Source organism: Oncorhynchus keta, chromosome 30 (genome assembly GCF_023373465.1).
Source record: "Oncorhynchus keta strain PuntledgeMale-10-30-2019 chromosome 30, Oket_V2, whole genome shotgun sequence".
NCBI classification, from domain to species: domain Eukaryota; kingdom Metazoa; phylum Chordata; class Actinopteri; order Salmoniformes; family Salmonidae; genus Oncorhynchus; species Oncorhynchus keta.
In genome coordinates, this window is record NC_068450.1 from 54,193,636 (window position 1) to 54,215,447 (window position 21,812).

The 21,812-nt window shown below is 43.4% G+C and overlaps 1 protein-coding gene and 1 long non-coding RNA gene across 2 annotated transcripts in view; one reads left to right on the forward strand and one right to left on the reverse strand.

Moving 5' to 3' along the window:
* anos1a (anosmin 1a) lies at positions 1-19,875 on the reverse strand. The gene is made up of 14 exons (XM_035744895.2): positions 19,602-19,875; positions 16,886-16,933; positions 11,719-11,778; positions 11,170-11,392; positions 10,684-10,868; positions 10,349-10,478; positions 8,198-8,409; positions 7,380-7,512; positions 3,816-3,947; positions 2,960-3,048; positions 2,654-2,825; positions 2,171-2,397; positions 1,588-1,729; positions 1-673 (listed from the first exon to the last, which is right to left on the reverse strand). The coding sequence occupies exons 1-14, from the start codon at positions 19,797-19,799 to the stop codon at positions 621-623; spliced, it is 2,004 nt and encodes a 667-aa protein (XP_035600788.1). The 5' UTR covers positions 19,800-19,875; the 3' UTR covers positions 1-620.
* The window catches only part of LOC118363737 (uncharacterized), an 8,635-nt gene continuing 6,631 nt past the window's right edge, over positions 19,809-21,812 (forward strand). Inside the window, exon 1 of the long non-coding RNA XR_004821466.2 lies at positions 19,809-19,958. This is a non-coding gene — a long non-coding RNA (uncharacterized LOC118363737). The remainder of the gene's footprint in view (positions 19,959-21,812) is intronic.

Below are 21,812 nucleotides of genomic sequence, written 5' to 3' on the forward strand. Positions count from 1 at the left end.
CTTTTTGACATGGAATTTACTTATACATCTCTATACAGGGTATGTCAGTTTACAAAAGGGTGAACTGGAAAGAACATACACAGTCAAAAGTAACACAAAGACAACTGTGTACAGTAATACATACAAATAAACCACTGTAGACATAAATAAATTATAGACAAACTGTATGTACACCATTTACAGTACATGAGTTGGGGCACAAAAGGACATCTTCAGCCTATTAAAACATAAAAAAAACATTGCTTTTATATTTAAAAAATGTATTAATTAACAGTGACAAGTCATTGTCTATTTGTCGGAGACAGGGAGGTTGTAATACAGATCATTTAATGCCAGAAACACTAGGATTTTACATGCAAAGCCAAGGTCTCTAAGGAATCTTAATCTACTGTATAACAACTCATATCCACATGCAAAATTCAGAAGCATTCCCTCGTTGAAGGGTTGGGTGAACTGTTTATCGGTGGGCTACTTGTTAGCAATTTCTTTGATTGGTAGAGTGTACATACAACAGTAGAGGCATGACTGAGTAGTGTCTGAAAGACAACACTTCTGTTGGTGGCTGTTCTCCAGTGTCCTGAGTCTGGGAGGTTAGTCCTGTGCAGTCTGGTCAGCCCTGGTCAGTGCCTCTCTATGTTGGGCTGGTGCTGGTGATGGTTCCTGAGTCTAGGTCCTGAGATAGGCCAAACAAGTCAACGATACGGTCAGAGTTAGGGTTGCAAAGCTACCGGTAATTTACGAAAGTTACCAGATTCTTCAGTAATAATGGTAATTAACAGGTAATCTATGGTATCTTTGGTGATTTATACTTGAATAACAAAAACATATTTTTATTCATATATAAAGTATACATTTATTATATCTGTGTCCATATTGTCCATGAGTTTCTAGTGGATAGACCACATGGTTCAAGAGAAAATAGCGTCATTAATGAAAAAAAGCATCGAAATCAACAATGGCATTATTTTCAATTAACTCAGCAACTCTTCCAACTATTGTCTTTTTTCACAACTACAACCAGTTTGTACCCCAAACATTTACAACATAAACATATTGATATAGTCAAATAAATAAGTGTGTAAAAAATCTAAAGGATATTTCATGCTGAAATCCTCATATTAAACACATACATTTACTAAGTTGGTTTATATTTAGAATAATGTTTTATAGCTTTGTCTTTATATTTTTTTATTTTAAAATCATCTTGTTGGATTTTTTGTAATATATTTGACATGAGGCCACACAGAGCGCCAGAGATAATTACAGACACCTGTGATAGTCGGCAGCACCCAAAAAGATGTAATCTTGTAAAATTCCATACATTCCTTGAAAGTTACCAAAATTATGATAGTTTAATGGTAGACTTTTAAAGTTTCCAGTAATATGCTCTCCCTTTGTAACCATAGTCAGACTGCAAAATCACCACATTTAAAAAATAAATAATTTTACATTACATTTTCTATCACCTATCAAACTGGCCATATTTAAGAGAACGTCAGTTATCAGTGGTTATGCATGTGCATATTCTTATTGTAATTCTCTTTTAGCATCTGGAAAAGAGCAAGATAATCCAATCAATGATCTTACTGTGCTGCGGGACTGGTGAGGTGGTGGGAGTGCAAAAAGTCTTGGTGGTGGCAGGACCCTCTCCTCCGGCTCCAATCAGCTGGATCTCCAACCTGTAGAGGGTGGCTAGCTGCAGACCTGACACTACCAGGACATTACGCTCCTGAGAGAAGAGGGAAGACAACAATACAGGGGCTCATTAACTGTGAAAAGGGGGAGCTGGTTGACTTTTTCCTATATGGATATTTTGGTCACCTTACTCTACTACACATCCACCCTTTGCCGTGACGCTACGTATTTAAACCGCAACAAATCATGGGAATTTGTGAAAATGAAGATGGATTACTTTGACATTTGCTGGTTATTGCAGGAATTTTGATTTCCTGAGAAAAATAGTCAGATTTGTTGCATAAAGGTGGGCTAATTCATTGAGTTGATATGGGTTTCCGGTTATGGTGGCACCCCACTGGGGAGACACTGGTTGAATCGACGTTGTTTCCACGTCATTTCAATGAAATTATGTTGAACCAACGTGGCAAAGACGCTGAATTTAAGTCTGTGCCCAGTGGGGCAGCACTATTTGGGTTTATACTGATGGACTTACTGGTGGTAGTATCTGGGACTGTGAGATTAGGCTGTTGGGAAGGTTGTTATGGCGACTGGCTGAGGTCACTTCTGCCCATGTGACCTGGAACCCGTGGAGCTGTTGGGGTGGGAGTGGCGTAGATACCTCCCATGTAAACACAGCTGTGACGTTACCCTTGTGGGCCATGAAGGAGGCGGTCAGGTTCTCTGCCTTGGACAGCACCTTGGGAGGAGGAGGAGGAGCTCCTATGGGACAAACGTACAGTGTTTGAGGGGATCAGTTTGAGAAAAGCGGCGTGCAGAATTGCAAATCTTGATCACATACTGACTAGTTATTTAGGATGCAAGGTGATATGTAGATCAGTGATTCTGCATAGTCTGACTTCAATGTAGTTTATCTCAAACATAGAGGAGGTACACTAATGGACATGTGAATTGAAGGGTCACTAGGGTTAATGACAAATTGACTAAAGTCGTCTTTGGGTGGTCAGTGGTGTCTCACCTTCCTGGCCGGGACAGGATATGTGTTTGGGGCTCTTGGCCCTGATGGTGGCACAGGAGGGGGTGTAGAAGAAGGTGGTTTCTGCCTGGGCACGTCCCTTAGTACCCAGTGGCTGGAGGTTCACTCTGTACTTACAGGAGAAGAGCAGGCCGGGGAGGCTGGCAAAGCCCTCCTATAAGAGGTTAAAGACAGCGGACACATATGATGAGAGCAGCCTACACTGTAACTCCAATAGAGATAGATACCCTTTGTCTTAATTGAAGATACACAATAAAATCGATTGTATGGCTGAATGAAACTGGTTACCCGTGTGATGATCTTGTCCACTGCTTTGGTCTGGTTGTGTCCACAGTACTCTGGTACCCACTGGACACGATACCGAGCTACAGTGGGATCTGAGAGAGATGGAAAGTAGAATGAATCAATAATCATTCATCCTCAACCAACTGCCGATTTGTCGCATAAACATTGGTGACACATTGGCACACATTGGCCTTTCAAAATAAGAATCAATAGTTCACTTCTATAAAGCTCAACTTGTTCAGACAGAACAGATTATTTGATGCAAAATGTAAGAGAAGCCGTTCCTCAGTTGGCTCTTTGGGTAGCCCAGTGTGTGTGCTCTGGGTAGCCCAGTGTGTGTGCCGTGGGTAGCCAGGGCACATGGAATGCTAGCTTATTCTGCTCATGTTATTGCATGAACAGGATTCCGGATGTAATTCTGTGCATCTTATCAGCTTGTAAGAAAGCAGTCTTTTGTTTTGTGTTTAATTACCCACAAGCAGCCTGTACATTTACGATAATCTCTCTGTTTACATAACGATAGGGAGGTGGTGGTTAGAGGATTATTTCCTCAGCAACACTGCTGTTCTTGTCGAAGGCCAAATCAAATGTGTGTGTGTGTGGATGCGTGTGACTGTGTGTGTGTGCGTCCGTGCATGCATGCACACACACATGCGTGCCTTTGTGTGTGTGTGTGTGTGTGTGCGTCCGTGCATGCATGCATACATGCGTGCCTTTGTGTGTGTGTGTGTGTGTGTGTGTGTGTGTGTGTGTGTGTGTGTGTGTGTGTGTGTGTGTGTGTGTGTGTGTGTGTGTGTGTGTGTGTGTGTGTGTATGCAAGCATGTGTGTGTAGCTGTGTCTGGGTTTCCCCCTGCATACCTGTGCTCCTCTGCCAGTAGACCCGGACCTGCAGCTGGCCGTCCTGGTAGAAAGGGGTGCCCACATCCAACACATCAGGTATAAGGCCCTCGGGGACGGGGACCGGGCGGGCGCCAGACGTCTGCTCCTGCCCTGATTGTGGAACAATGAAAATGGGAACAAAGCGATGTTAGATCCGATGCAAACATACACTATATGGCCAAAATACTATACATTTCCTTTTTTACCATTACTTACACAGATCAGCCCTGTATACACATCAATATACACTATACACACCAATATACACATCAATACTCACATCAATACACGAAAAGCAAAACACAATTACAGGAAACAAACACATTCTTCAGTAAAAAGATCCTCAATCAGCCTGAGCAGCCGCACACAAGCCTAAGATCACCATGCACAATGCCAAGCTGGAGTGGTGTAAAGCTCACCAGCATTGGACTCTGGAGCAGGGGAAATACGTTTTATGGAGTGATAAATCACCATCTGGCAGTCCGACTGACAAATCTGGGTCTGGCGGATGCCGGGAGAATGCTACCTGGACCAATGCATAGTGCCCACTGTAAAGTTTGGTGGATGAGGAATAATGGTCTGTGGCTGTTTTTCATGGTTCAGGCTAGGCCTCTTAGTTCCAGTGAAGGGAAATCCTAACGCTACAGCATACAATGACATTCTAGATGATTATGTCCAACTTTGTGGCAACAGTTTGGGGAAGACCTTTTCCTGTTTCAGCATGACAATTCCCCCTTGCACAAAGCGAGGTCCATACAGAAATGGTTTGTTGGCCCCCCGAGTGGCGCAGTGGTCTAAGGCACTGCACACATTGCAGTGCTAGCTGTGCCACTAGAGATTCTGGATTTGAGTACAGGCTCTGTCGCAGCCGGCCGCGACCGGGAGACTCATGGGGTGGCACACATTTGGCCCAGGGAAGGGTTTGGCCAGCAGTGCACGCTGACAGGGTCGCAAGGTGTACGGTGTTTCCACCAACACTTTGGTGTGGCTGGCTTACGGGTTAAGTGGGCATTGTGTCAAGACACAGTGCGGCTTGGTTGGGTTGTGTTTCACACACGGCTCTCGAAATTCGCCTCTCCCTAGTCTGTATGGGAGTTGCAGCGATGAGACAAGACAGACTACCAACTGGATACCACGAAATTGGGGAGAAAAGGGGGAGGGGGAAAGGAATAAAATGAGTGTCAAGATTGGTGTGGAAGAACTTGACTGGCCTGCACAGAGCCCTGACCTCAACTCCATCGAACACTTTTGGGATGAATTGGAACCCCGCTGTGAACCAGGCCTGATCGCCCAACATCAGTGCCTGACCTCATTAATGAGCTTGCAGCTGAATGGAAGCAAGTCCCCGCAGCAATTTTCCAACATCTAGTGGAAAGCCTTCCCAGAAGAGTGGACGCTGTTATAGCAACAAAGGGGGGACCAAATACTTATTTCTCAACTGTGGCAATCATGACATTTTGTCAGCCGGTGATTGTCAAGCAAATAACTGCTGGTCTCACAGTAATTGACCGCTAATTAACATAAACACATTTAGCATCTCCTGGCTTCCACGCAACCTAAAAGCCACTGATTCAGACCTTTAGAACATCTACATTTTAAAAAGTCCACTAAATCCATGTAATATAGTCTACACCATCACAATAAAGTAATTATTTATTTTATACGGGTCTAAAGAAACTGTAGTCTATTACACAAGAACAGAATAGCATACTCTGAGTTGTCCTTATGTTAGGCCCTGATCTGGCTATGCCATATTTGTATTTATTATGGATCCCCAATAGCTGCCAAAGCAGCAGCTACTCTTCCTGGGGTCCTGCAAAATGTAGGCAGTTTATACAATTTTAAAACATTACAATACATTCACAGATTTCACAACGCACTGTTCCCCCAGGCCTTTTCTCCACCACTACCACATATCTACAGCACTAAATCCATGTGTATGTATAGTGCGCGTGCGTGCATGTGTCTGTGCCATATGGCTGTGGGCTAGACTACACTAGTTCATTTTAGCAGACAAGATGTGCTTAGAATTCCGTGGCATTATTTTATATTATTTAACAGTATGAAGAATACAATTCAACATAGCTGAATGAAATAGAAAGCATATTTTCTCCAAACGATTTGAGGGAGTGCGCACATGCGGCTATTCTGTGCTGAGCGGTTAACGAAACAGGTCCTCCCTCCTATGCTTAGAGTTATTTTAGTTATGATACAGACGTTGGGCTATAAGTTTAGATTTTTAATACATTCTAAGGCTGCATGATGAGACTAATGATGATTTTTTTTCAAAAGTTGTGTGAAAGGCTCGAGTTCTGCTTTGTTTTTTTTGTGCAGGCTGTACATACAGTCTCTAATTCAGGATTTGACGAGCTCTTGATAATGCCTCAAATTTCCCGGCGACATCCCCTTCGTGTGGCCTTTTGCGGCCATGACCACAAATGTGATTATGCATGTAATGCATGTGACTTTTTATGGTGAAAATGATCTTTCCCCAAACTTGAAAGTCACACGCTGCTTATGTACAGTATGCCAGTTAGGCTCTACACCCCTTGTAAAGCAGATTAATGTGCTTAATTTTAAGAAGTTATTTACACACTTTAGTTGTGATTACAAACCTTATCAAAACAGGCCTCTGGGCTAGGCTACATGAGGTGTGCGAATATGATTAGGAAAATTTGCACAAAAAAAAGGCATTGTTTCTTGTGCTGGGCATCCTTGTATAATTCACAAGTGATAAGCTAATATTGTCACCCATCAGACTATTCTTGATTTAATCTTTACATATACTAAATAATATATATGTGTTAAATTTGGTTTGATTTAAAATGGACCATTATCATGCACCCGTCTCAAAAACAGGGGCAGTGGAAAAAAATACGTCATCTATGCACTTAAATAGCAAATGGAGGACGCTTTTCCCGTGGTTCATTTTCATGCCAGCCAGGTAGGCTATCCTCCTGTTGTAAAGAGAAGCAATGTGCTTAATATTAGGAAAGTTGAGAAATAAATATAGTAGGCCTAGCCTATAAAAACCTGATGGGATCCACCTCTTTTTAGTAGAGGCCATCACTGTTTTCTCAAGCAATTGCATAGCCTATTGAAATGTTACGCAATATGAGCTCATTGGCTCTCATGAAGTGTTTGTTTTAGATTTTCGATTTCAATTGCATTGGTGCTGAGTACCAGGCAGTTAGCAAGTTTGGTAGGCTACTAATGACCATCAGCAGCATCAGAGCTTGGAGAAGCCTAATTACCATGATAAACGGTCTTGTGGAATTTGACTGCCGTCATGACTCGTGACCGGCGGTGTCGCGGTAATACGGTCACCATAACAGCCCAAGCAACTTTGGAATAAGATGTTCGACAAGTAGAGTTTTGGTCATGTGTTGTATCACGCTTCCAACCTCCATATACTGGGTAAATATGTAATAGGAGTTACTCAATTCTGTAAACCCTCCAACTGGGATTTCTGTAAAAACCTGGGAGCTTTGAGAATGTTCCCAGAATTTGGGAGCTGATGAGCATTGACTGTAGTTGACATACTGTGTCGTGTGTTGAAGTGCAGGCCGGCTTTGGGACTTTTCAGTGGGGTCTGTCCCCAATAGGACACAGCCTGTAGCTCCACACTGTAACTCCTGTTAGCTCGCAGACTCTCCAGCTCCACATAGCTCTGCCCCTGGATACACACACAGGACAGAGGGGTTATGGGGTCAGGAAGACCGTTCTGTGTCCTCTGTATCTACACAACAAAAGGTACAAAGTAGGTCCAGTAATCACAGCATAACTTGTCATTTTCCAAAACAGACATGAGCTAATGCAGATTTTGGCTATTTAATAGCATCGATTTGCGATTCATTTGCCAGAGGCGACAACTATACAATTGCTTGGTTTGGTGTGTACGCACTAAGCACCATCCGATTGGAGAGTTTATGTCATCAAAGCCACACACACTGCCATTGTTTATCCTTCCATTACATTTGTTGTGGCTTGAGGAAAGAAAGAACAGGCTTCCACTGCACATTGTCCCAGGGAATGTCCCATGTTAATGAGTGCCTACATGTCAGCATAGAAAAAGGGTTCCAAAAGGCTTCTACGGCTGTCCCCATAGGAGAACCCTTTTTGGTTCCAGGTACCTGGAACCAAAAAGGGTTCTTCAAAAGGTTATCCTCTGGGGACAGCCGAAGAACCCTTTTAGTTTCTAGATAGCACCTTTTTTCTAGGAGTGTAGAGGCTATGACCTTAGAAGTAGAATGACTAGACCGCCAAAGCACCTCAGAGCACGTCATTCCATTTCTATTGACATGACTGACCTACCCCATGGGCCCAAAATGTCAGGGTTGGGGACTTACTCTATGACTTACCCCATTGACCAGCTTCCTCCTCTTGGTCTTAGGTGGTGCTATGGCCCCAATGCTGCCTGTGGCCCAGCTCCAGGACACCCTGTAGTGGTGTACAGGGACATCCAGATCTGAGGGGATGGACCAGCGCAGCCGGACCGACACCGCCCTGCCGCCGGGGCCAAAGGTCATGTTGGACATCCTCAGCTCAGATGGGGCAGGGGGTCTGGAGGGGTCTGGGGAAGACATTGTTAATCAATCAGGTGCCATTGGTCTGAAGTAGACATCAGTAGTGTTTCCGGTGTTTCTATGTCAAAGCGTTTTGTTATATTTACAGTGCCTTGCGAAAGTATTCGGCCACCTTGAACTTTGCGACCTTTTGCCACATTTCAGGCTTCAAACATAAAGATATAAAACTGTATTTTTTTGTGAAGAATCAACATCAAGTGGGACACAATCATGAAGTGGAACGACATTTATTGTATATTTCAAACTTTTTTAACAAATCAAAAACTGAAAAATTGGACGTGCAAAATTATTCAGCCCCTTTACTTTCAGTGCAGCAAACTCTCTCCAGAAGTTCAGTGAGGATCTCTGAATGATCCAATGTTGACCTAAATGACTAATGATGATAAATACAATCCACCTGTGTGTAATCAAGTCTCCGTATAAATGCACCTGCACTGTGATAGTCTCAGAGGTCCGTTAAAAGCGCAGAGAGCGTCATGAAGAACAAGGAACACACCAGGCAGGTCCGAGATACTGTTGTGAAGAAGTTTAAAGACGGATTTGGATACAAAAAGATTTCCCAAGCTTTAAACATCCCAAGGAGCACTGTGCAAGCGATAATATTGAAATGGAAGGCGTATCAGACCACTGCAAATCTACCAAGACCTGGCCGTCCCTCTAAACTTTCAGCTCATACAAGGAGAAGACTGATCAGAGATGCAGCCAAGTGGTCCATGATCACTCTGGATGAACTGCAGAGATCTACAGCTGAGGTGGGAGACTCTGTCCATAGGACAACAATCAGTCGTATATTGCACAAATCTGGCCTTTATGGAAGAGTGGCAAGAAGAAAGCCATTTCTTAAAGATATCCATAAAAAGTGTTGTTTAAAGTTTGCCACAAGCCACCTGGGAGACACACCAAACATGTGGAAGAAGGTGCTCTGGTCAGATGAAACCAAAATTGAACTTTTTGGCAACAATGCAAAACGTTATGTTTGGCGTAAAAGCAACACAGCTCATCACCCTGAACACACCATCCCCACTGTCAAACATGGTGGTGGCAGCATCATGGTTTGGGCCTGCTTTTCTTCAGCAGGGACAGGGAAGATGGTTAAAATTGATGGGAAGATGGATGGAGCCAAATACAGGACCATTCTGGAAGAAAACCTGATGGAGTCTGCAAAAGACCTGAGACTGGGATGGAGATTTGTCTTCCAACAAGACAATGATCCAAAACATAAAGCAAAATCTACAATGGAATGGTTCAAAAATAAACATATCCAGGTGTTAGAATGGCCAAGTCAAAGTCCAGACCTGAATCCAATCGAGAATCTGTGGAAAGAACTGAAAACTGCTGTTCACAAATGCTCTCCATCCAACCTCACTGAGCTCGAGCTGTTTTGCAAGGAGGAATGGGAAAAAAATGTCAGTCTCTCGATGTGCAAAACTGATAGAGACATACCCCAAGCGACTTACAGCTGTAATCGCAGCAAAAGGTGGCGCTACAAAGTATTAACTTAAGGGGGCTGAATAATTTTGCACGCCCAATTTTTCAGTTTTTGATTTGTTAAAAAAGTTATCCAATAAATGTCGTTACACTTCATGATTGTGTCCCACTTGTTGTTGATTCTTCACAAAAAAATACAGTTTTATATCTTTATGTTTGAAGCCTGAAATGTGGCAAAAGGTCGCAAAGTTCAAGGGGGCCGAATACTTTCGCAAGGCACTGTACATGAAGCTTTAGTAACTGTCTATTAAAGATATTCATATATTGACTGGAAGGTATTACAGCTCTACGGAGCTAAAGCACAATACAGCACTTCAGAAATGGCCAAAAGCCAATGTAATTAGTCTGTATTCTTCTTCATTACAGTCAGTGCAATATCACCCCAGGGTGATTAAGCCAGCCTCACATACACACGCAAGCAGACACACTCTGCCTGACCTTTCTTGGTGTGGATGTGGCGACTGGGAGTGGTGAACCCTCTGGTCCCGTGGACGTTCACTGCTGCCACTCTGAACTGGTACCACCGGCCTGCCCGGATGTCAGCCAGCCGCGCTTTCACCTCCGTGGTCTAGAGAGAGAGAGCAAAAGAGCGTGAGAGAGAGAGAGAGAGAGAGAGAGAGAGAGAGCGTAAAACAGAGACAGAGCATTGTTTAACTTCATGCACAATCAATGCATTGCCAGACTTTGAATTCTAAGTAGATTATTCATTTGTCCATTTATAATCAACTAAATACAGTATCAATAAGTAAGCATCCCCAAAAAGGCTGACTAACCTGAGCTACCCCCTCCCACTGTGTAGCAGCGTCCTCGCTGGGTTGGATCCCGTAGTTCCACCTCCTCTGGAGCACGTAGACGACCGGCTCGGCTGACACGTTGAATCGGGTGGACCAGCTCACCTCCATCTGACCAGACCTCAGCTCCTTAAAACTCAGCTCCTTTCTGGGCTTCAGAGGGGCTCCTGGAAGGGTGAGGTGGGTCATTTCAACGTCACATGTGATCATTCAATTTGAGTCATTTAGCAGACGTTCTTATCCAGAGCAATTAGGGTTAAGTGCCTTGCTCAAGGGCACATCGACAGATTTTTCACATAGTTAAATTCTAACCTTACATGACATCAGTGAATTATCTAAGCAACATTTTTATTTTTACTTTTTTTTTTAATCTCATCTTTGAATTGGCCCACAAATTGGTGGCAGATAATATATTGGTTGTAACCAACCAACTGTAGTTTCTACTGTGTGTACTGGAGGTTGCTGTACCTTTGTAAAGGTTCTTGGGAGGTTGGCAGGTGTGCCCACAGCCGTTGGAACAGCACTTCTTCTGGGCAGAGCACTCTCTGTCCTCCTCGCATCCCTCCACGCACGCCGCCGCGAATCCGCTGGCCTTTTCAGGGGCAGGGCAGTCACCCTGCTTCACTGCCACCACCGAGCGCAGGAACTCACAACTCGTCACACACTCCCAGTGCTTCTTGGGAAATGAGCGCTGGGGTGGAGGATTGAGAGAGAGAAGAGTGTTAGAAAGCATAGATGCTTTACTACTAAAATAACATTGCCAAAAAAAACTGTAGGAAAAACTGTGCAGAAACTGTAGGAAAAAGATCAGTTTCTGATTACTTTTGACTGAATAATGAAATTGAGGAAGCACGGAGGTAAAAGATGTCTGTGTCTGATTACATTTGCCAAAAAAATTCCTATGAAGGAGAATCTGAACTGAACTCTACTAATTTAGCCTCTCAACATGAAGCCTCTTCTCCGCGCGTTCCTCCCCCCTAACTTAACGAAATGGGAGGCTGTCAAAGGTCATCATACCTCACAAAGCTCCCGGCATGGGCTCTTCAGGTCCCAGGAGGCCTTGCAGGGTTCCAGGCACTTTGAAGGTGAGAGAAACAGAGGTGGAGGTAAGGGCTTGTTACAACATCCCTGCCACCACAGGGGATTTCTGAAGCAGCTCATTACTGCAAAAACGCATCACCACAGTTTCCACAAACTTTAGCCGTTTGAGGATTATTGGGATGAATCTTTGTATGTATCTGACATCTGTGGCCTTGTCGGTGTTCCTGCCTCTCTTGAGGAGAGAACAGCTAAAAGAACTTGACCGCCGGTTGCTGGACCTACATTTAATTTGGGGAACATCGTTATAAGCAAGAAATAAATAGGATGTTTGAAAATCAAAAGAACACCACTCTTCCACAGTGTGTTTGTTAACTATGTGCTTCCTGTAGCGGCTTGTAGATCTGTACTAATGTCCTTGTCCCCTGAGAGACACTCTACCTGCATGAGTAACCCAGGTTAGACTGCCCAGGGGAATATTCATATTTTCAATTTCATGCTGCAATGAAACACAGTGGCTGGTAGCTATGGAGGAAAGGCAGTTGGGAATGTTGCATCTAGGGGTAATTTGAAAGTTACCATATTACAGTAAAAATATCCATTTGATATGTGATGTCACTCTTCTGAGTTACAGTTCATATAAGGGAATCAGTCAATTTAAAATAAATAAATTAGGCCCTAATCTAATCTATAGACTTCACATGACTTGGCAGGGGCACAGCCATGTGTGGGCCTGGCAGGGCATAGGCCCACCCACTTGGGAGCCAGGCCTAGCTAATCAGAACAAGTTTTTCTCCACAAAAAGGGCTTTATCACAGACAGAAATACTCCTCAGTTTCATCAGCTGTCCAGGGGGGCTGGTCTCAGACGATCCCGCAGGTGAAGAAGCCGGATGTGGAGGTTCTGGGCTGGCGTGGTTACAAGTGGTCTGCGGTTGTGAGGCCGGTTGGACATACTGCCAAATTCCCTAAAAAGACGTTGGAGGCGGCTTATGGTAGAGAAATGAACATTCAGTTCTCTGGCAACAGCGCTGGTGGACATTCCTGCAGTCAGCATTCTAATTGCACACTCCCTCAACTTCACATTTTAGAGTGGCCTTTTATTGTCCCCAGCACAAGGTGTACTTTTGTAATTATCATGCTGTTTAATCAGTTTATTGATATGCCACGTCTGGTGGATGGATTGTTCTTGGTAATCTCTGGGATCTTTTATTTCAGCTCATGAAACACGGGACCAACACTTTTGCGTTTATATTTGTGTTCAGTCTATAAACTCGGTATGCTTATGGTTATTATTTTTTTACTTACTTATACCTTGATACAAGTATAACAGCAAGTCCAATACACTCCTACAACCTTCTAGAGAAAACCTCAGCCATGTAATGCGTTGTTGAAAGTTTTCAAGGCGTGAAGATCGGAGTTGTCCTGGGGCAACGTTTTGGTCGGAATGAGAGTGGGAAACACATTTATCTTCAGTTGCTGTGAAAACATGAGCAAGTGTGTGTGTGTGTGTGTGTGTGTGTGTGTGTGTGTGTGTGTGTGTGTGTGTGTGTGTGTGTGTGTGTGTGTGTGTGTGTGTGTGTGTGTGTGTGTGTGTGTGTGTGTGTGTGTGTGTGTGTGTGAGAGTAAGTGTGTGAGGGGTGGAAAGTGTTGGTAGTTGTCGGAAACTCTGAATAATGTGAAGGAAGGGGGCACACGTTTAAATGCAGCTGAGGTGCCCACTTTATGGAGGGGGAAATGCGGAGACCCTGCCGAGCTAGCCCCAGGCTCCACTGCTACTTCCATGGAAGGAACATCCTGAAACTGCTACAGCCTGACGTTGTACCCTTTCCAATTCAGTAACACATGCTCATACATTGCTCATACATTGCTCATACATTCAGCTAGCACTCTCTTACCCCTCTACTCTCCTGTAGTGCCCTGCCTTTGCTTTCGCTCTCCTACAGTCCCTCCATACTACAATGTTATCCATGTCTAAAGCTCTTCCATAGGGTCTAGATCCTCGGCTTCCCGCCATAGCCTAGTGCCATGCTGTACTATGAGTGTCCTTGTCCTGTCATCTCTTATCTCCCTTCTCTGGTCTCCAACGGGAGGTTCACCCTCTAATCCCAACTGACGCTCAGACTCTCGTCTCCTCGTTCTTATTGTGCCTTCAAACTCAAACCAGGCATTCCTTTCCACTAGCGACCGACCGCAAATAAAGCAGAGTTCTAGGACTCTGATAGAATGCCTAGGAATTTACAGAACACCTAAGGACTCTCGTCCACTGATGGCAAAAGACAAAGGAGTGTTACCCCTTGATGGCATAAATTTGATAAGACATTTGAAAGTCAATAATGCTTACTCCCCATTTTGAACACAGGAAAACCTGCTCTGTTTAACAAAGGAACCAGGGAAAACAGGAAATGCACCAGCAGAGTGCACATGGCCATTTCAGGATGTAGTAGGACAAGAGTGAACCGTTTCCTTTGTGAACGACGGTAAATAATAGCCCCAGCGACCTCTCTGCTGACCGTGCATAACGCTGCTGTTCTGTTGGGGGAGACTGAGCCTGCTTCCCAAATGGTACCCTGTTCTCTATACGGTGCACTCCTTTTGACCAGCGCCATATGGGCCCTGGTCAAAATAAATACACTAAAGAGGGAAAAGGGTGCCATTTGGGAGGCGCCCTGGCTGTACTGTAGCACACAACAGTGTTTGATACAGTGCCCAGATGACACCCTCCCCGGAGGAAAGAGACCTCGCATTTGTCGCTCCCTTCGTGTTTCTACAACTTGAACAGGCTTTGAGGGGGTTCCAGAGTCTTTCTCAAGAGGACAAGCCCGTGCCACCTCTCTGTAGTGCTAACACTGCTCATTATTTCACTTGGTCATGTCTGTGGTGGAAGATGCATTCATGTGGTGTGCATTCAAAAGTAGTGCACTATATATGGAGTAGGGTGCCATTTCAGCCTTATTTTTAGTCCTTAGGGCCACATCATCCTAACTGCTAGACCAGTAAGTGTTAGTTAGTACACTAATGACTCCCAAGTGCTGCCTAAACGCCAATCTGAAGGAGCCGTGGCTTGTCGTGAGGTGATAAAAAAAAAATAATGACTTCAACTAAGCATTCATATCTGCAGAGCTGAGAGGCTGATGGGCAGCCCGGTGTAATGGCATGGCAATTATGACCGTCCACGGTTCTCCTAAATGAGGCACTGAAGCGATCCTGTCATCCCCTGCTAAGCCTTTAAATGAAGATGTGACCGGACTCTATTTTGTCAGGCTATGGTAATCATCTATAGTAGCCTTAATTGACTGCCTGCCTCGAAGAGATAGTGACAGGCGGATTAACAGTCACTCATCGTTACCAGGGAGGTCCATGGAGACAACGTGATGCTGAGTGTGCATGGGCAAAGTACAGGATGATCGGACTATTGTGACCAAACATTATCATAGCTCTACTGGATGTAATCATTGAGGGCTTTAAAAAAAAAAATGGCAGCACTGTTGTTGTCTCCGATACGTTATGGGTGGACTTTCAGTGTAGCCGTAAACACTGCTGCAAGCAATCACCAAATGCAGACATCCGATGGCTTACGCAGCGAAAACAAATCGTCTCCTGTAATCAAATACTGCAAAACATGAGGGTCTGACTTCCAATGTTGTGGTTGAGCTGGAACTACAGTACAGCTTACATAGTAGGCAGTGACATTTCAGGAACACCTTAAACTTCAGACTGGAATCCTTGGGCAGCCTATCAAATCTAATGTTGAGTTCGAGTGATATACAGAACCATTGGCGACACGTAACGGAACTGAAAGCAAAGCAAGTTTACTTTTAAAGTGAGACCGCAAGAGACATTAAGATCTCCTTAGTGAGAATAAATGGATTCTTCATCTCTACTTCAGAGCCTCTAATTTGGCAACTAGCTGCCGTGTATTGAACATTCTACGAGGAAGGGAACTCTAATTGGCTGTGTTCTTTCTTAACGAGAATAGAATATCATTATTACTTTCCTCGTGTGAATAAAATAGCATTGTCACTCTTCAAGAAAACAAGGAGAGCGCTGACATTTTATTATCTGTCGCCTGGTATCCAAACTGATATGCTCAGTTTTACCATTAAAAAACAGAGCATATCGGTTTCGGTTCCAGGCTATATTACATGGACATAGTGTGGAGGATGCTATCACGCTACAGGGATTGACCTGGTTTAAAGTTTGAGTGAAAACTATCTCCGGAGTTCTGGAGAATTCTGCTGAGCAGTTGGCCAAATGTTTTCATGGACCCACCAAGAGAGGTCAGTGGCTGGCTGACTATGTTTCTGCTGCGAGCCAACCCAGGGGTGTGTCTGTCTGTCTGTCTGACTGTCCCAGAGAGAGACGTGTGTTGTTGTGCTTTTCTCCCATATGGTGACACAAACACACAACTAGCCAGAGTGTTATACTGTAGTAAACAAAGCAATCACAAAGACATTTCAAAACTAATTAGGAATGTGGCTTCAGAATAAATAGCTACGAGTGTGAACGTGTTATTGAAAAAAACAAACATTCAATTAATCAAAAACACGAGATAATACTTTTCATAATGGTATTTGACTGCTGTTTTCATTATGAGATATGACAACTGTACAACCATTCTCTTTTCGTATACTACAGTATACTGAAGCCTGTGGAATGAGCACAAAAGCTACATGTCAGCTTCACTTCTGTACACTGTGGGGATAGTATACCGAAGGGCTGTTAGAGAACGTTACTGTCCTCATTACCAAAAAATGAGTGGACCTCATTACCCAAGGACAATTATGACTTCCAGAAAGGGATATACAGAAATGTATTTGATGAAAATACAAAGTGGAGAGACTAAGAGCTTAACAGCCAAGCATCCATCTAAAGCACCTGTCGCTATACGTTGCGATCATATATTATGTCGGCTCTGTGACCTACAGATGAGCAGTACATAGCTAGCTGTAGTATATTGGCTGACACAGTGATGTATGGCATTTCATGGTAAATAGAGTACTGTGTAAGAACCACTATGACAATGATGTATCATGCTATTTGTTCAGCTTCTGACTTTCCCTGAGAGTTTTTCCTCTGAAAATAGATCAGTTTGTGTGATTTCTGTCATGTTAGGTAAGGTGCGGATGTAAACATCTGTACGTTACCTTGGCACACTGTTTATGATTTTGACACCAGCCCAGGGATCCATTGTTCTGTAGGGAGAGAAGAGAGTAGAGGGCAGTCAGTAGAGTAATTACTAGGGAGAGAAGAGAGTAGAGGGCAGTCAGTAGAGTAATTACTAGGGAGAGAAGAGAGTAGAGGGCAGTCAGTAGAGTAATTACTAGGGAGAGAAGAGAGTAGAGGACAGTCAGTAGTGTAATTACTAGGGAGAGAAGAAAGTAGAGGGCAGTCAGTAGTGTAATTACTAGGGAGAGAAGAGAGTAGAGGGCAGTCAGTAGTGTAATTACTAGGGAGAGAAGAGAGTAGAGGGCAGTCAGTAGTGTAATTACTAGGGAGAGAAGAGAGTAGAGGGCAGTCAGTAGTGTAATTACTAGGGAGAGAAGAGAGTAGAGGACAGTCAGTAGTGTAATTACTAGCGAGAGAAGAAAGTAGAGGACAGTTAGTAGTGTAATTACTAGGAAGAGAAGAGAGGGCAGTCAGTAGTGTAATTACTAGGGAGAGAAGAGAGTAGAGGGCAGTCAGTAGTGTAATTACTAGGGAGAGGAGAGAGTAGAGGACAGTCAGTCGTGTATTTGCTAGGGAGAGAAGAGAGTAGAAGACATTCAGTAGTGTAATTACTAGGCAGAGAAGAGAGTAGAGGGCAGTCAGTAGTGTAATTACTAGGGAGAGAGTAGAGGACAGTCAGTACTGTAAAAGTTAGTCTTAACTACTGTCATAACTACACTGTAACAAAAGTCGAAAGTGTACAAACACGATTGCTTTACCCATTCATGTTGGCAACACGGCTTTTGAAGTGGCAAAGAAAGTGACCTAAAGTGAAAGTGACCTTTAGTGAGCAAATGTCTGAGGAGACCGAGCAGGCCAGTCACAGGCACCCTAGCCTTCATCTGTCCAGTAAGGCACAAGGGTCTGGAAGGGGTGGTTGTGGGAAAAAAAGACTGCTGTGTCCAGTGCAGGCAACGCTAAAGACAGATACTCATCTGACTTCTCTGTCATTATCAGGTCAATGAATGCCTGCATCCCAAATGGAACCATATTTCCATTATAGTGCACTATTTTTTAACAGGGCCTATAGGGTTCTGGTCAAAAGTAGTGCACTATGAAGGGAATAGGGTACCATTGGGGACTCATTCAATTCATCATACCCATGTTATGAAGGCTACTATGGCAGCCCAAGAGACATGAAAGTCAGGAGAGATAAGGGCATTTTGTTATGTCACTTTGACTCCATGGAGCACAATATGACTTCTGATGCAAATCAGAACTAGTTTCACAAGTCAGACAATTGTTTCAGAAATATTACATGTGAAAAAGACTGGACATCAAGGGTAAGGCTACATCCCAAATGGCACCCTATTCCTTATATAGTGCACTACTAATCCTGATTGATGGTGGCATTAACATGATTTGAAGTCACCGTCCGGGGTAGATTATGTCATGTTAAAAAGTCTCCATCAAATCTCAGAAAGGGACTTTTCAATATGGAAAGTTACGATATATTCAACAATATGTACCAAGATGTATTTCCATGGCTGCTTTCAACAGAGACCTTTCAAACAATATGCTTCATTTTAGTCACGTTCATCTGTCCATTACAATGTGTCGAATTGATGAAAACGTATAGCTGAAGCGTACTGTAGCTAAACCCAAGTCTGGCAATAAGAATTATCCATTTCATAGGCTGACATGACATAGTATCCTATCCACTCCTACAACGGGTAGACTTGATCTTTGATCTATGACAGGAATTCCATCACAGAGGGAATAGATGGACTGCCCTTGCAATCTAACATTGACCCTGCTACATGATCCGTGGGGAAGTAGTGATTAAACAGGTTAAAGGTCATATCCTGACCCTTCGAGAGGTCACGAGTGCTTGACCGTGTGGCTAATGATCTGATGTCAGTGCAGTTCCAGTCCTATGATAATAAACCATAGCTAATCTCACTAGTTCCCCATTCCATATTCTCTATGGATCAATTCATTCAGGCAACTATATAGGCCTACTATGTGGGAGTATACTAGTGGATATTCTCACGGGGCCATCCTTCCAAATCCTGAGGCTGAATAGTGAGTATCTGGGCATGTTCACTGCTAAGGCTAAGTTATCTCCATGTACTGTATGTTATCCAAGGAGGAGGAGGACATGAACTTGATCATGTGACATGGGTGGCTCAGTCACAGTGTGGTAGGCTTGGGACTGGATGGGTAGTGACGGGCTTGGTATGGACATAATTAGGATAACAAGCCTCCATCTCTTTCCATCAGCCAGTAGGTTGCTCCACTTCTCAATGCAGAGTCAGATTTAAAAATGGGACATGTTAATTAAAGAGAACTTTCTAATGAGGAGTAGTGTATAGTCCGTTTCCTGTCAGAACATTGGTACTGAATTGTCTCCATATATTGTGTCTAGTTTGCTTGCAAACTTACCAAATCTAAAGCAGTTATGAGGCCAAAAACAAAACTTCAGTTATCGTTAATAATCAACTAAATAAACAAATAAAATGAAAACAAGAAAAACACGTTCATTAAGGGGTGGTCTATTTCAAGCACATTCTTGTTTATTAAAACATTTACGCATAAAAAGTCAATGGAATATTATAGAATGCAGTAGAAAAATTCGGATTGTCTGCTTTTGATCCAACTTGGATTTTATTCCATGAAGACAGCAGCATGCTCGCCCGCTTGTTTTGGCCTTACCTCCACCTGAGATTGTTTGGAGAGCGTTGCTATGCGCGTGCTGTGCAAGCTGAGGCACCTGGACGCACATCTCCCTCGGTAGATGTCGTTCGTCGACTGGGTCTCGTCTTTCTTCCGCGTCTTCGCATTGACACTCAAGAACAAGATACTCCACAAACAAAGACTCGCAAACACACCTCGACTTTCGAATAATGACATCGTCGAGTACTTTTCTCTTGCGTGTTTCCCCTCGTCGCGACGGGACGGGTTTATGACAGTTTGTGGATGCAGCCCGGGAAACTGATGAAACTTCTACGTCGAAGGGAGGAGTCAGGATCTGAGCTCAAGCCTGACATTGGAAAACATCTCCCATAAACGGTAAATGATCTCAGGTATGATGTGTGTGATGAGTTTGGACTGATGCCATCTAATTGTTTAATTGCTGACATATTTTAAATGATGATTGCCAAATAGCCTCCAAAATTACAATCTAAATGTAAGGGCTCATTTACTTCACATTATAAAACTAGGTCTAGTATTATCTTTAATGATAATGCCCTGCTTCTAAAGAAGAATGCATTTTGATACATGGTAATTATACATGAACAAAATCGACAGAAGCCACCCCTCAGAGCTCCTGTTCACCTGCAACTCACTACACCTGTTTATGGTCTTGCCCAATGCATTTTCTGGAGCCCCCAAAAAACATAGAATTGCAACAATCACTTCATAATCTCTTAAATGTTATCCTTGACTGTACTGAAAAGAAAAAAAAATCTACATATTCGTTGTGTCTTATTTGGGATTCATCCCTTCATTTCCCTTAATTTATTCATTAAGTAATTAATTCATTCATTCATTGAAACTTTCCTAACTAACAAGTTTGTTGCCTCATGGAAACCTATCTGGGGGGGCGGGAATTTACACAGCTTCCATGGATCCCCATCATTTTCACCGGTAGCAGAGAACAACATTTTTATGGGCAAAACTATAAAAACTAACCACTACCATATCTCACAAAGTATCTCTCCACGTTTTGGCACTGTTTTCTGGCCCACGGAAAGGAGAGAATATGACGTATAGGAAATATTGAAGGAATCCTCTCGTAGTTGGTATTATTTGCTCATGCTCGTTGAAAAAATAGTCTCTGCTTGGTGCGTTAGCCTCCTGGGGTGATAATGACTGGCCCACACCTCTTCTATGTTAGGTTTTATAGAGTGGAGCTGTGCTGAGCTGTGTGGAATCACAGCAGCTGTGCTGTCTACTAATTACAGTGTCATAATTAGTCTACAGGTGAGGAGCGTTTCTGACACTGGCTGCAGTTCAGAACCAGAGTCAGGTTCAATCTGTCCATTCACAGTAGCTTTAGTTTACACAGAGTGAGATTGCGGAGAGTAAAATGTGAAGAGTTTGGTAACTCAGTCTCTGTCTTCTGTCATTTGGACCGCAATTGCATGTTTAAATGAAATCATGTATTTAGTAGAAATGGCATGGGGCCCCTCTCAAATCCTTGGTCATGCAACGCTGAGTGACAGTGTGTGACTGTATCTTAAAGGTGCAATCCACAGATGCTACATCCATTTTGGGCTCATAAAATAAGAAGAACATAACTTATAAATGCCTCATTTATAATGCCTCAGAACCAAAAATACAAGCTTGTTTTACTTCAGTGTGTGCAAACATTGTACATGTAAACAAACACTATATAACCTCAAAATAAACTTCAAACTATATTTTTTCAGTCCTTGCATCAAGAGCTCTTTATTTTTACCAAAACAGAGGCAGAGTAGCCACTTTGTTATTGTTTCAACTACAGGTGACCCTTTTAAACGCTAAGGCTATATATCAGGCAATGCCAGAGTCACTCAATAAATTACGCATGTACATTTTATTCACCTGGTGGTCCAACCACACTGCAACTTTCAAGAGGAGGAATACCCCCTGCTCCTTTAAAAAAAATGTTAAAGAATATGTACTTATATGCATGCGTGTGTGCAGAGAGGGGATCCTTGCAATTATGTGGTGGAAGAAGTAGCTAGGTGGTGTGGGGTCCTGTAGTCTCCTTCAGGCTGCTGAATGGTATTTTCCACAACCCTGGTGGTTTCCTTTCCTGACTGGGGGAAGCCTCTGCCAATGGGGTGTCCCCTACAATATGGTTCATAAAACCAGGGTCAGGGAACCCCTGTGTCTATGTGAGAAGGGAGGAATGGACATGATATGAGTTGCCTACTT

Coding starts and splice junctions, on each gene's coding strand:
- anos1a (XM_035744895.2), bottom strand. CDS start 19,799: ATGTCATTATTCGAAAGTCGAGGTGTGTTTGCGAGTCTTTGTTTGTGG. Junction 10,479..10,683: donor AGTGGGAGGGGGTAGCTCAG/GTTAGTCAGCCT, acceptor CTCTCTCTCTAG/ACCACGGAGGTGAAAGCGCG. Junction 2,826..2,959: donor TGGACAAGATCATCACACGG/GTAACCAGTTTC, acceptor AACCTCTTATAG/GAGGGCTTTGCCAGCCTCCC.